General features: G+C 44.8%; 1 protein-coding gene across 13 annotated transcripts in view; it reads right to left on the reverse strand.

Annotated features, from left to right (window-relative positions):
- LOC144988209 (band 4.1-like protein 3) overlaps nucleotides 1-15477 on the reverse strand; it is a 90011-nt gene that overhangs the window by 46706 nt on the left and 27828 nt on the right. For all 13 annotated transcript variants that reach the window (XM_078938343.1, XM_078938347.1, XM_078938348.1 and 10 more), the window contains exons 5-9: nucleotides 7357-7399; nucleotides 7202-7277; nucleotides 7005-7126; nucleotides 5245-5341; nucleotides 5071-5158 (exon numbers count right to left, since the gene is read on the reverse strand). In XM_078938343.1, coding sequence (XP_078794469.1) covers nucleotides 5071-5158; nucleotides 5245-5341; nucleotides 7005-7126; nucleotides 7202-7277; nucleotides 7357-7399 — 426 coding nt within the window. The remainder of the gene's footprint in view (nucleotides 1-5070; nucleotides 5159-5244; nucleotides 5342-7004; nucleotides 7127-7201; nucleotides 7278-7356; nucleotides 7400-15477) is intronic.

The following is a 15477-nucleotide window of genomic DNA, read 5'->3' on the forward strand; positions in this document are numbered from 1 at the left end:
GCTGTCTTTATGTCAAATACTGACACCAACGAAACCACAGAAAATATACGTGGTAAAAATATATACAATAGTTAGATATATAAATAATATATAATATATAATACAAAAATAATGACATTATTAACATGAGCTGCTGAGTGATCCAACAACAAGCCATGACCCAGGTGTTGTGCAACCAAGGTTGCGCTCCTCGCAGCCTGCGCCCCCCACCAACCCCCTTTCCTTCTCTCAGACAGGAGGCGCAGCTGCCGGGGCGCCAATGTGCTGGTTTTAGCCGGTCCAAAGTCTGTGACATGACAGAAAACAGAAAACTGATAGAGGCGCAATTTTTCTTTTCTTCCAAGCACGGGGATGCCGCCCCCTGTTGAAATTTACGCCCCGGTCAATTGCCCGTATTGCCCGTATTGCCCGTGCCTAAAACCGCTACTATCAATTTGTTTTGGTTTGGGGAATCATTCATTGATTGGATTAAAATATTATATCACAACCCCAACACACCAGTGTCAGAAGTCAGAACTCTGTCTCCCCCTCTAGTCACCAGCCGGGACCTTCATCCTCAACACTTCATCTCCCAGAAACCCCAGCGCAGATTCCTGGATGACACACATCTATCATTCACTCATCAACCACAGTACACTTAAACCCTGTACTGAGCTGAGCTCAGTGTGAAATATTTTTTGTGTCACTGTGCCTTCATTACCGAGTGTTATATCTGGACCTGATCTTCTGGCTCCTGACTGTTTCTGACTCTGTTTGCCTGCTGCCTGCCCCCTGCCCCCGCCCCTACTCTTGCCTGCATTTTGACCATCCTGTCTCTCCTCTGATGATCTCATATCTGTTATTGACTCCTGCCTGCTTGACCCCAATTTAGCTTTGTGAACTTTTAGGTCAGCTAATAAACCTGCTGATTTGGATCCAGTTGTCTGCCTGTTCTTGTGACAATCAGTCAGAACTAACAAGCATATGTCTGACAGGTTTTTTCTTGGAAGAGGAACCAGACCGGGTTTCCCCTCCCCCCTCTTTTTGCTATATTTATTGAACCTCTAGCTGCAGCAATAAGACAGAATGAGAGCATTAAAGGAATTAAAACCAAACCCAGCCATCATAAAATTAGCAGATGACGCATTACTTTTTTTTTTTAAATAACTTGCGTTCTGTCAATGAAACAGCAACACTTATTAATGAATTCTACATATCAAACTACTCAATTAATTGGATAAAATCCGTTTCATTATCACTGAACAGGAATATGGAACAAAGACTCACATTACCAGTCAAATCAGGAAATATCAAATATCTAGGTATTTGTTTTTCCCCCAAATTATCAGAACTGGTGCAGCTAAACTACACCCCATTACTGAAAAGCATACAGGACGATCTAACACGCTGGACCAACCTGCCTCTGTCCCTTATGGGCAAGGTAGCCACGGTAAAAATGAAAATCTTACCCAAGGTTAATTATCTCTTCTCAATGATTCCCACACAACCGCCATTAAAATGGTTCAAAACATTAGACTCATCCATATCAAGCTTTCTATGGAACAACAAACCTGCAAGAATTAGTCTAAAAACTTTAAAGTCTGAAAAAAGCTGTGGAGGATTAGAATTACCTAACTTCTACAACTATTATTTAGCCAATAGATTACAATTCATCTTAAAATGGTCAAAAAACAATCCAGAATCAAACTCGTGGTTAGACTTGGAACAGGCGTTATGTGGAAAGATCAACCTGTCACAGCTACCATTTATTAGCCAAATAGTTAAAAAACAGGATTGTTTCCAAAGTATTAACATAAAAGCCACTTCACAGAATTTACTACACTGGACAGAGGATGTTCAAGATGGGTCTCAGTAACTCAGACATTTGCGAGCACTGTGATAATAATCTACCCGACAGCTACATGCACGCACTGTGGTTTAGCACACCTGTCCAGGCTCTCTGGCAGCAGGTATGGGCCGATTTATCAGTCTGGCTTAAGGTTTCAAACACGGCTTCACTTCACGTTACTCCTTATATGACAACTAATTAGGGTGATGGGGGTGGGATTAGCCTGTGATGTACCTTGGAGGGCCCCTCCCCTTTCAGTTTTGATTGCACCTTAGACATGTAGGAAGGACCCTTGGTTTGGGGGGGTTGGACAGCACTGCCAGCAGTCAGGGGATGTCCTCTCTGTGCCCTACCCGCCAATTTTATCTGCACCCTTTGGTACACACACCCTTTAACCTACAACAATATTCACTACAACATGTACACATACACCATAGAAGGAATGTGGATTTCAGATCTTTTGACCCCCTACCCCAGGGGTCTCAAACTCAATTTACCTGGGGGCCACTGAAGGTGGGGTCGAGCTGAGGGAGGGCCGCAACTTCAACGCACACACACACACGGGCAACTTGTGAGTGTCTGAGAGCCAATAAATTTGTATGGAGCATATACTATGCTATTAACTATGCTCCATTATTAACTGTTTTCTGTACAAAATGTATTCATAAAACTCTCATTCAATAAAATACGTAAATAAAAAAAAAGTCAACAAGTAAATAAATCAGTAATACATTTCTGTTTTTTCTGTCTTCTATATCTGCTGTTTTCTAATTTAAACGTCCTTATTAACACAGTTCAGTTAACACTGTTGAATTATAACAAACCCAACAAAAGACTCCAATTCTACAGTTCTGTAAATCCATCAATGGTTCTTCTGAACACGTCTTCTCTTGTCTACTGTCTTACTGATGGCCACTTGGCAGCACTTCCTCCCAAACAGCTGAGACCCTCAGTGTGGATGAAGATGACTGTCTGTAAATCTGGACTGGACTTGGACTTGTTGACATTTAAGGTGGAGAAGTCAGAGGATATGCTCCCAATTTTGAGTCTGTGTTGATTTTTTTTTTTTTTTTTGTTGAGTTTACCTTTTAAAACACAAATCAGTAAAGGAGAAACAAAATTCAGTAACCATTTTTGGATCTTCTTTCTTATGACTTTTTTCACATTTAAACCCTGGTCACAAGTTATTATGGAGCAGCCAGTCAGCCACTCCTATATTTTCATAAAAAACGGATGGAAATTCATGTTGGCGACACCAAATAAGTGCAGCCAAGATGCCCCATACGCGTGCACCCAGGTGGAGGAAAACGCTGCGCAGATCACATGGTGTGTGACATATGTTTTTGTTTTTGCTCAAACATCACCGTCAATCATCACAAAAATATCACCAGAAAGGGGCGGGAGCAGCATGGCCCCAACCTGAGCGAACGCTGCTGGAAATTTAGTACTACTTTTGGCCCACTCCTCATGAGCAAACTGCTCCAGTTGTCTCAGGTTTGACGGTTCAGATCTGGGCTCATAAAAGGCCACTTCAGAATAGTCCAACGCTTTTCTCTCAGCCATTCTTGGGGGTTTCTGGCTGTGTGTTTTGGATCCTTGTCCTGTTGGAAGACCCATGACCTGCGACTGAGACCAAGCTTTCTGACACTAGGCAGCACATTTCTACCCTGAATGCCTTGATGATCTTGAGATTTCATTTTACCTTCACAACTTCATGACACCCTGTGGCAGATGCAGCAGAGCAGCCCCAAAACAGAACTGAGCCTCCTCCATGTTTCACAGTAGGGACTGTGTTCTTTTGGTTGGATGCTTCATTTTTGAGTCTACCAACATAGAGCTGATGTGTCTTACCAAAAAGCTCCAGTTTGGTCTCATCCGTCCAAAGGACATTTACCCAGAATGCATTTTTGCAAATTCCAGTCTGGCTTTTTATGATTTCCTTTCAACAGTGGTGTCCTCCTTGGTCGTCTCCCATGAAGTCCACTCTGGCTCAAACAACCACGAATGGTGCGATCTGACACTGATGTACCTTGATCTAGGAGTTCACCTTTAATGTCTTTGGAGGTTGTTCTGGGCTCTTTGGATACAGTTCCAACTATCCTTCTCCTCAATTTGTCATCAATTTTCCTCTTCCAGCCACATCCAAGGTGGTTGGCTACTGTCCCGTGGGTCTTAAACGTCTGAATAATATGTGCCACTGTGGTCACAGGAACTTCAAGCTGCTTAGAGATGGTTTTATAGCCGCTACCTTTACCATGTTTGTCTATAATTGTGTTTTTTAATGTCCTGGGACAATTCTCTCCTTGGCTTTCTGTTGTCCATGTTCAGTGTGGTTCACACCTTTTCACCAAACAGCAACGTGACTATTTGTCTCCCTTTAAATAGGCAGACTGACTGATTATGGTTTGAAAACAGCTGTGATGTCAATTAAAGGACATACCTGAGTTCATCATGACCCCCTGGGCAATTAGTTCTGTTTTTTTATGGAGGTACCATCATTTTTGTCTAGCCCCTATTTCATTAGTTTGTTGTTTTAAATAATTCTGTTAATCAAAAACTCAAAAGTAATGACTTATTTGGATAATTTAATTTTCCTTCAATTTTAATTTATTGTTACTTTTCAACGTTTCAAGTCATGTCAGTGAGCATTGTGGACTTTCTTTAACTGAGGGGTACCAACATTTACCTGGGGGCCACTGAAGGCGGGGTCTAGCTGAGGGAGGGCCGCAACTTCAACGCACACACACACGCAATGGATTTAATGGGTTAATGCCCCTTTTATCAGTTTAGATTGTGAGTTTCAGTTTCAGCACCCGGACTGTAGTTGTTTGAGGAACCTCCGCTGGGTGGTGGCCTCCTCTCCTCACAGACTTTGTTCTCAGCCACTGTGAGGTCCAAACTTCATGATGGTGGATGTTTGAAGCTGGGAAACCTTTTGAAGATACCTGTGTCTGACTTTGCCTAATTTATGCTCGAGAAGCTTGTGGAGAAGGTTGGTCTTTGTTCTTCTTTCCCTACAAGTTACTGCAAGATGTGTATGTTAAGCTTAAAAACAACTGTGGGTTGTTGTTGTTTTTTCTCTATTCTTTTGGGAAAGGTTTTTTTAAGAGCAACTGTTGTGTCATTGCTAAAGAAGAATATGGCAACACTAACTCTCACAGAAAAGACAAAAGTAATCTGAAGTGAATGTGGTCTAGATTGAAACAGATTTGGAGTTACAAATCTACAAGTCTTAGTCTTACCTTTGCATGATGCAGGTCTACCCCATACATGGAGAGTTTCTTTACATTTTCTAGGAAGTGCATCTCGGCTTCAGCTGGACTCATCCCTCTGGAAGGGTTGGGGTTGGGTGATTAGCAAGGCTGAAGCTGATCTTTACATGGATGAAGTTTGAATCAGCACAAACACAAAGAGACCTGTATGTTTTGTGCAGCTCCATGATTTTCTCCTCCATGTCCTTGGTCTGGTTTGGAGCAAAGGCGATTTCACTGACGTAGTCTGAACTACACTCATCTAAAATTACAGAGAGAAAAGACAGGCACTGAGAGAAAGACGGGCAGAGAGACAGCTAAAGCTTTAGTCACATCTGCCCTTACGGGTGACAATGGGCTGTCTGTGAGTGAAAGATGGGCAAATCTGTATGGGGCATGCAGGTGGCCCACACAATGTATTCAGGTTGTAGACTGTTTAGTGAACCTGCAGAGGGATGCACATTAGTTTTTCTGTTTTCTGCAAGGGACTTGTGATGAACACTTCTGCAACATGTTAAGCTGCTTTCATACCAGATGTGATTCGCGCATCAGGGGCATCAACCAATTAGGGACTCAGCTTTGGGCATGTGACGTAAATTTGACTCACGTCAAAAGCGAGGCATCTGACGTGAATTTGACGCGAACTTCACTTCCGGTATGAATGAAGCTTAAAGGGTGAAGTTTGATTCATACCGGCTTCATTCATACTTCTTTAGCGATAAACAGTGAAGAGTGACACATTTTTAGTTCCAAAATCAACGTTTTTTGATAAATTAGCAGAACTAGAAAATGAAAGTGTGTAACACACCCTGATGTGTAACCCTTGTGCTATCCTAGATGACCCTATCCTTCCATTGACGTGTTCTCCCTACCATGACAAAGGTGGATAAAGGTGGAAAGATTTCATGTAATCCATGGACACCAGTGAAGATCACAAATCATTGAAGAAAAAAGGTTCAGAGCACTGTCTAGTGGGTCTAGATGACCCAACTCCCAATGTTAAAGTGCCTAGGATAGCACAAGGGTTAATAAAATTACATACCAAAAAGAACTTTAATGAGAACACACAAGTCCAAAATGCTTTGAATTACATTAGAATTTAGGCTGCATTGCAGCAAAACTGGCTACAAATATGCAAATATACAAATATGCGCAGCCAGTGCTCAGCTGGCCGCACAGACCAATAAGAAGGGTTACGTTTAGGGGTTACGGGTTACGCTCAACCCTTGTGCTATCCTAGGCACTTTAAGGGTGGGGTCATCTAGACCCACTAGACAGTGCTCTGAACCTTTGTTCTTCAATGATTTGTGATCTTCACTGGTGTCCATGGATTACATGAAATCTTTCCACCTTTATCCACCTTTGTCATGGTAGGGAGAACACATCAGTGTGAGGATCGGGTCATCTGGACCCCATAGGATAGCACAAGGGTTAAGGGAACAGCAAGACACATCTGCTACCCCCTTAAGATGCAGCTTCTCTTCTCTATGACCCTCTGTGGGCTTGCACAACCCAAAAACCTGCAGCATGCCTATGGGTGAACCCCCCATACGAGTCCATGTGACTAGGGCGGTCAGACACTCTCGGTCATGAGTTCAAGGACTAAACACTTTCAGCTCCTAAGCTCCTGTCTGCAGCTTTGTTCTGTCTATTTGGAGAAGCTTGTCCAGTAGGCTGTTGCCATTGTGACAGGAAAGAACTCTGAGGTGGAGGCCCTCAATGCCTTTAACTTAAAGTTTAGCCTGTTCAAGTTTTTAAAGGAAAGTAAAGCATAAAATTAGAACTTGTACTTTACAGGTGAGAGTCCTGATCACATCCTGACAAATATTATAGTAGCACTTTAGTTAGTTTGTAAACCTTTATATTATAGGAACGATCCTAAATTCATATATTCATTTTAGTTTAATCAGGGATTGTCTTAGTACCAGGATCGTAGTCTCCAAGCTCTGATTGTACACAGTAGGAGCCAAGCACTGTCAGGGTTGCAAGTGAACATGGAAGATGGCCAGAAACGATGTCCTGTCGTAGCTGCAAAAACAGAAAGTACCTGGCAGACAGGAAATGTTAGCAAGGTCACAATGTGAGCATCAAACAGCTCAGAGCAAGATCTGCTAACACTAACCTGCTGATATCCTCGGACAGCTGAGAGGGATCAGGTGGATAAAACTTTACGCTGAATGAAAAGTTCCAGCCAATACCTGAGCAATAAGGAGAACCAGAGTGGTTTGGTCAATCAAGTACAGTCTTCAAAAGTGACCAACTAGCATCAAACCTTACCTCGGACCTGCTTCTTCATCTGTTTTGCCGGATCCAGCCAGTTCTTCATCAGCACAAGTTTTGACCAATAGATGAAAAGGCAGGTAAATCAGAAACACGCTTAATAAAAATGTCAGTTAGACAAGTGATTAAAACCCTCCAAAGTCACACAATTTCAGTGATAAGGCTCATTTCAATGCTGAGAAAAACAGATTAAAAAAAGGTTTGGAATTCTTCAAAAAAATAAAACAACTTTTAAAAAATCCTGATGGAGAAGGAAAGATAACAAAATGCCTCATCCAATCAAAAGCAAGTAGAAAATGTTGAAACATATTTTTGATTGCAAACTCACTCAGACATGAGTCTTCTCCCCAAACCTGATATGAGCCTCAGAGGCCGGACAATATCGAGTGGGAGTATGAGCAGTGCCATCCAGTGCCCAACTTTTGCCCTCTGACCAGGGCACTTGAAAAAAGAAAGTGTTGGCAGAACTTGGCTAGCATTGGCCATGCTGCCCAGTCATTCATTGGGACACGACATCGCAGGGCAAAAAAAAAAATCCCCATTTCCACAAAAGCCACAAAGTATAAAATTCAGCACCTAAAAACAACTTCAATATCAATGTATTCTCTTTTCTGTAAGATTGGATTGCTCAGTAAGAAGTGTTGTAATGTTGTTCTCCTATTTGACATTCTTTTCATAATGAAGAGATGCTTACAAAGACTGGAGGGGGAGTTAAGTGTTTGATCATGTCTGTTTGATTACGTCTATGGATATTTATGGTACAGTAATACAAAGAAAATGGTAACAATTTTCTACATCTCAAATTTTTATGAGAATTTTGATAAGGGGAAAGTTGAAGTCAAAGTCAAGTTTTTTCTCTGCATTTGACTAATCCCCTTTAGACCAGGAACAGGTGGTTAACCCCAGTCACTCTCATTTTTGTTTCATTTTAGTCTTTATCATAAAACAACCTTAGATTTGAGCCCACAACATTGTATTCTTGGGGCATTATGAAAAACTCAAACAGATTCCAAGCCAAAATTGGATCAGTTAACTGTATTTCTGGAAACAAACTCGTGTAATAAACTGTGATATTCCTAGATCCCCTAAGTCAGGGGTTACTGAAGGCAGAGTTTGTCTGAGGGAGGGCCGCAACTTCAGGTTGTCTGGGAGCCAATGCCGATATGAATCCGAAATTTAAAAAATCTCATCTTTTTACGTTTATTTTATAACACATAAAAACATAAACGAAGAGCCTGATGTAAACCAATTGTATGCAACTTCCTCAGGTACATCCCTTCTTTGGTAGTAAATTTGTATGGAACATATACTGTGCCAATAACTTTATTATTAACAGTTTTAGTGCAAAATTACTAATGAAACTCTCAATCAACAAATACATAGACAAGTAAAAAAATCTGCAATAAGTGCTTGTTAATTCAGTCTTCTATATCTGCTGTATTCAGATGTAAACATCCTTATTAACACAGTTTAGTTAACACTGTAAAATGTTTACTGTTAAACACAAAATAAGACACACATTTATTTAACCTCTGTTAGGAATAATTAGAAATATTAAAAATAGAATAGTTAGAAACCCCCTTTTTACTATTATTACATTTGCTTATACCTTTTATTACACTAATGGTTTAAACTTAATTCACTGAGCATGTATTATCATCTCAAAATTATATTGCATCCTAAGACAGCACAACCAAGCTATTGTCCTCACAGTTTCTCCTCATCCTCCCTTTTACTTTTTGTGTGTTCTGGTGTTTGTGCTCTGGCAAATGTCTGTGGGAACATCAGAGAGATCTGACACTTGAAGCTTTATGACCTTCAAGTATCCAGCCTGCAACAGCATGTGGGTGGGTTTTTCACACCATAGATCCCCAGACCATCTTTTGAATATATAAATGTCAGGTATATATACCAAGCCCTGTTCTGAGTGTCTTTGTTCAGACCTGGTCCAGACCTTGTGATCCTGTTCCTCTGTCTGTAACCCTGCGTACAAATCTGTGCTGTTTTGTGCGGAGTAAATCTACACTGAAGCTAAGTAACCGTCTCTGAGTCATTATTCATTCATTTCTGTGTGCTGGAAACTGAAAAGGGAACGAACCAACCTAATATTTTTATTTAATACAGTCCTTTCTAGAAAATCCAGTTTCCTCACAACCTCAATCAATAGGTTTTTCTGAACATGGCTTCTCTTGCCTCTTTCTTACTGCTGGATACTAGGCAGTGCTTCCTCTGGCACAGCTGAAAGGAAGCAGCTGGCTTGAAGATGATTGTCTCTAAGTCTAGACCTGTACTTGGACTTTTTGAAGTTCAAAAACTTGGACAAGAGATTTCTCTGCAGGTAATTGGAACAAGGTTTTAATTTTTTTGTTTTGGACAAAAAGACAGACTCCAGCCCGGACTGGTCTCATGACTGGACTTTTGGTGGGCGAGTAATCTGTTCCGCCTGAGGATATACGGACAGTTGCATCCCAACTGAATGGCTGATTTTTAAGTTTGCCTTTTAGATAACCAAATCGGTAAGGGAGAAACAAAATTCATGAAAGGATTTTGATCTTTCTTATTATTTTTTGCACATTTAAACCCTGGTCACAAGTTATATTAGAGTATAGTATCTTCCAAAAGTAGCTCATCTGTAATAGATGCTGGTCCCCAATAAACAGTGAGTCTAACTGGTGTTCATTACTTTAGACCAGTTTTTTCAACTGGTGTGCTGCGGCACAATAGTGTGCCGGGGGAAATTAGCCTCATTAACTGATCTAAAAACATTTCCCATCTCCAGGATTTCAGCTCTGTCTTCATCCAAACAGGCCCTGATAAAACACTGAGTCGTTAGGAAAATGAAAGATCATGAAATACATTTTTCTTTGTGTTCATTTGATTCTATTAAAGACACTTTGATCAGCCGTAGATTCAGCTGTTTTAGGAAAAGTCCCGCCCCTTTAACTGTCTCCACCAATCATTCCTGTAGGCTTAATCACATGTCATCAGTCTGACCAATCAGAAGTGGTTAAAGTCTTCACTTCCTTGTTCTGATTCTGCTCATAAAGTCTCTCAGTTCCAACAGAAACACCACCTAAAGCTCGTCTTTAGCGTTGCAGCTGTCATGGCTACAGAACGACAGAGACCCAGATGCTGGAACCCGGAATGAGACACAGAGCTCAGGTAACTTGGCAAGAGGAAAGGAGATTTAATGAGGTAGCTGGTCAGGTAAGGCACAGTTTCTGGAGGTCCAGAGATAGAGAGACTACGGCCCGTGGCGTCACTGGTTGATGTCCTCACAGAGTCCGGGGTCGGCAGCGTGGATTCGTCTCTTGAGGGTGTTTGCTCGGCAGAGGCTCGTGGTGAGGTCAGGGGAAGCAGACCAGAGGAGGTTCCAGAGTGCAACAGGTTCAGGCGACCACTCGTGACTGGGGTTTCCTGCAGACAGGTAAAGCAACATTCATTAACAGGTGGCTAGAAACTAGGAAGCAAACGTAAACTAGAGGTGAAGGCCAATATGCACCATCAGGGGCAACGGACTGGCGAAGACTGATGATCCTGGAACTCCTTAAGTAGGCGGATGAGGTGATGAGGTAAGTGGTCGCAGCTGGAATGAATCAGGAGCCAAGCGGAGAGGAGAGGGGGAGGAGTCCGACAGAGGCACCATATCAGTACCCCCCCCTCAACGACCGCCTCCAGGCGGTCAAGGGCGGCGATCCGGGTGGGCACGGAAGAAGTCCTCTATGAGCGAGGGGTCCAAAATCAGCGAGCGGGAGATCCAGGAGCGCTCCTCCGGACCGTAGCCCACCCAGTCGACCAGGAACTGGAAGCCGCGACCCCGACGACGGATGTCCAGAATCCGGTTGACATCATAAGCCGGAGCGCCGTCGATGAGCCGGGCGGGTGGTGGGGAAGCGGACGGCGGGCACAGAGGACTGTCCAGAACTGGCTTGATCTGAGAGACATGGAACGATGGGTGTACCTTCAGAGCTTTAGGAAGACGGAGTCGGACGCAGGTGGGGTTGATAAGTTTCTCGATGACATAGGGTCCGATGAATCGTGGTGCCAGTTTCTTGGAGGTAGCTTGGATGGGAATATTGCGCGTGGAAAGCCAAACCCTTTGGCCAGGTTGGTACTCGGGTCCCACCACCCTGCGACGATTGGCGATGCGGCAGTTGCTCTCCTTGGTGCGGAGGAGAGCAGCCTTAGTCTGAGCCCAGATGCGTTGGCAACGCTGGACGTGATGTTGCACAGAAGGCACTGCCAAATCCAGTTCCTGAGACGGAAACAGAGGTGGTGAGTACCCGAGCGCGGCCTCAAAGGGAGAGAGCCCAGTAGCAGCGGAGGGGTGAGTATTGTGGGCATACTCAATCCACACGAGATGTTGGGACCAGTCCCGTTGGTTCTGTGCCGCCAGGCAGCGGAGAGCTGCCTCCAGTTCCTGGTTCGCTCTCTCCGCTTGGCCGTTGGACTGGGGATGGTAACCGGATGTGAGGCTGGCCGTGGCCCCCAAGGCTGTGCAGAAGGCCTTCCAGACCTGAGAAATGAACTGAGGGCCACGGTCAGACACAATGTCCACAGGGATGCCGTGGTGACGAAAAACCTGGTTGGTCATGATATCAGCAGTTTCGGTGGCAGTGGGCAGTTTAGGGAGTGGAATGAAGTGGGCCATCTTGGAAAATCGGTCTATGACAGTGAGAATGACTGTGTTACCTGCCGATGGGGGTAACCCGGTAACGAAGTCCATAGCCAAGTGGGACCAGGGACGGTTAGGCGTAGGGAGAGGATGGAGCAACCCCGCAGGAGCAGAGGATGAGGTCTTAGACCGGGCGCAGGTGGTGCAGGCTGAGATGTACTCCCGAACGTCCTTTCCCATAGAAGGCCAAAAAAATCTCCTGCGAATTAAATTGAGGGTACGGTGAACCCCCCCATGGCATGCCAGACGGGAAGTGTGACCCCAGGTGATGACGTCAGGGCGGAGATGAGTGGGTACAAACAGTGTACCCCTAGGAACGGGTGGATGGTCAGAGTTACCCGCAAGGGCTTGAAGAACCTTGGTCTCTATATCCCAAGTGACACTTCCAATGATGCAGGATGAAGGGAGGATGGACGACGGGATGTTTTCGGACTGACTGTATTTCCTGGAGAGGGCGTCGGGTTTGATGTTGCGAGAGCCCGGTCTGTAGGTTATAATGAATTGAAAACGGTCAAAGAAGAGACACCAACGAGCTTGCCTGGAGTTGAGTCGTTTGGCGGAGCGGAGGTAAGCCAGGTTTTTATGATCCGTCCAGACGATGAATGGTTGCTCGGCTCCCTCTAACCAGTGACGCCACTCCTCCAGGGCCAGTTTGATGGCTAGAAGTTCACGGTTTCCAACATCATAATTCTGCTCAGAGGGGGACAGTTTACGTGAAAAGAACGCACAGGGTTTCAATTTTCCAGAACTCTCCTCCTTCTGAGAGAGGACTGCGCCTACCCCTGAGTCAGAGGCATCCACCTCAACAATAAATTGACGTGAGGGGTCTGGTTGGATTAAGATAGGGGCTGAGACAAAAAGTTGCTTTAATTTGTCGAAAGCCTGTTGAGCGTTGGTGGACCAGACAAAGGGATGTTTTATGGAGGTGAGCCGTGTAAGGGGAGCGGCTATACTACTGTAGTTGCGGATGAAACGTCTGTAAAAGTTAGCAAAGCCGAGAAATTGTTGGAGCTTTTTGCGGCTGCTAGGAGGTTCCCAGTTGGTAACCGCTTCAATCTTGGACGGATCTGGGCGTATGCAGCCGGCTTCGATGATGTAACCGAGAAACTGCACGGAGGTAGAGTGAAACTCACATTTTTCATGCTTAACAAAAAGCTGATTTTCTAAAAGTCTTTCCAAGACCAGACGGACGTGATGCTCGTGTTGGGCCAGATCGTGGGAGTAAACCAAAATGTCATCAAGATAAACGAAAACAAAGCGATTGATGAAATCTCGAAGGACATCATTGACGAGCCTTTGAAAAACTGCCGGGGCGTTGGTGAGGCCAAAAGGCATTACTAAGTACTCGTAATGCCCTAACGGAGTGTTAAAGGCTGTTTTCCATTCGTCCCCTTCTTTAACTCGGACCAAATGGTAAGCATTGCGGAGATCTAACTTGGTAAATATGCGAGCCTTCTGGACCGAGTCAAATATGGAGGTGATTAATGGCAGTGAGTATTTGTCCTTTATGGTGATTTGATTAAGATCTCGATAATCAATACAGGGTCGGAGGGATTTGTCTTTTTTCTGAACAAAGAAAAACCCAGCTCCCACGGGTGAGGAGGATGGTCGAATGTGACCCAGGGAGAGGGCTTCCTGCACGTAGTTTTCCATGGCTGCCTTTTCTGGTCCGGACAGGTTAAACAAATGGCCTTTGGGCAAAGGAGCGCCGGGTAATAGGTTTATGGCACAATCATAAGGTCTGTGAGAGGGGAGCGCACTAGCTTTAGTTTTACAAAAAACAGCCTTCAAATCATGATAACAGTGAGGTATGTTAGAGAGATCTACTTGACTAAGACACTCAGTTTTAGGAGAAGGAACAGAAGGGAGCGCTGACAGAAGACAGTTAGCGAGACAGTATGGACTCCATTTGATTATAGTCCCCTGGGCCCAGTCAAACTGAGGATTATGCAATTTAAGCCAAGAAAACCCGAGCACTATGGGAGTATGAGAGGACTTAGTGATGAGGAAACGTATAGACTCACGATGGTTTCCGGAGGAAATGAGCAGAACAGGTTTGGTGCGGTGAGTGATGCGGGATAACGGTTGACCACCCAATCCGGAAGCCTCGATGGGTGTTTCCAGGGGTTCTGTGGGGATCGACAGATTAATAACCAGCTGCTGGTCGATCAGACTCTGCTCGGCCCCGGAGTCGACCAGGGCTCGTAATTCCTGCACATGGAGGTCTAAACTTAACTTGACAGGGATAAATAAAAAATCATTACCGGCCAGGTAGATGTTTGTTACCCCCCGCGGCCTGTCTTCTAGCGAGGGGCTCGGGTGTTTAAACGGAGCGGGCAGGTGTTGACAATGTGGCCCTTCGCTCCGCAATAGAAACAGGCGCCCTCCTCGCGCCGTCTGCGGCGCTCCTCTTCGGACAATCTGGAGTGTCCAATCTGCATGGGCTCCTCCGGTGGTTTGGAAGAGATGAGGGGGTTGGGAGACGTGACGGGGACTGTGTGTGGGACAGAGGACATCATGGAAGCTGCACGCTGGTAATCCGGCGCTCGCTCTCTTTGACGCTCTCGTAAGCGAACGTCGGAGCGGAGTGCCGCAGAAACCAGTTCCTCAAACGACTGAGCCTCCGGTTGAGAACACAGATGATCCTTGATTTGTTCATTCAATGACTGGTAGAATATTCCCTTCAAAGCTAAGTCGGGCCAGCCTGCCTCGACCGCCAGGATACGGAAATCCACAACATGATCGCTAACCGAGCGATTACGTTGCCTGAGTGCCAGTAACCTTCGGGTAGCTTCTTCTTGTTTGCGTGGTTGGTCAAAGATTAACTGGAACTCTCTGAGGAAACGTTCATACGTGATATGGCTTATGGGATTGGCGGAGAGGTAAGCCTGGGCCCACTGGAGGGCTTTATTGCGTAATGAGTTGACGATTAAAGATATCTTACTGTGATCCGACTGGTAATGACGGGGAGCTTGTTGATAGATCAGCTGGCACTGGAGGAGGAATCCTCCACAGGCCTCTACGTCACCGGAAAATGGTTCCGGTTGCAGCCGGATGTTTTCATGAGCGGAGGGTAATCCGGAAGTGGAAGGAGCTGAGCTAGTCGAGGCTTGAGCAGTAACTGAAGAAACATGAGAAAAATGTCCGGTTAAATCATGCAAAGTCTGTGTCAAACCGTCCAGGCGATGAAAAAGGTCCTGCTGGGCTGCTGCCATCTGGGATAAAGCATCGGCTTGACGTCCGAGCATAATGCCTTGCTGCGATACGGCTAATCTGAGCCCTTCCGGGTCAGCTGGGTCGGGGTTAAGGCCAGTCCGTTCTGTCATGGCTACAGAACGACAGAGACCCAGATGCTGGAACCCGGAATGAGACACAGAGCTCAGGTAACTTGGCAAGAGGAAAGGAGATTTAATGAGGTAGCTGGTCAGGTAAGGCACAGTTTC

The sequence above is a fragment of the Oryzias latipes genome, chromosome 20, assembly GCF_053564925.1.
Source record: "Oryzias latipes strain Hd-rR chromosome 20, Olatipes_Hd-rR_3.1".
In the NCBI taxonomy this organism is placed as follows: Eukaryota; Metazoa; Chordata; class Actinopteri; order Beloniformes; family Adrianichthyidae; genus Oryzias; species Oryzias latipes.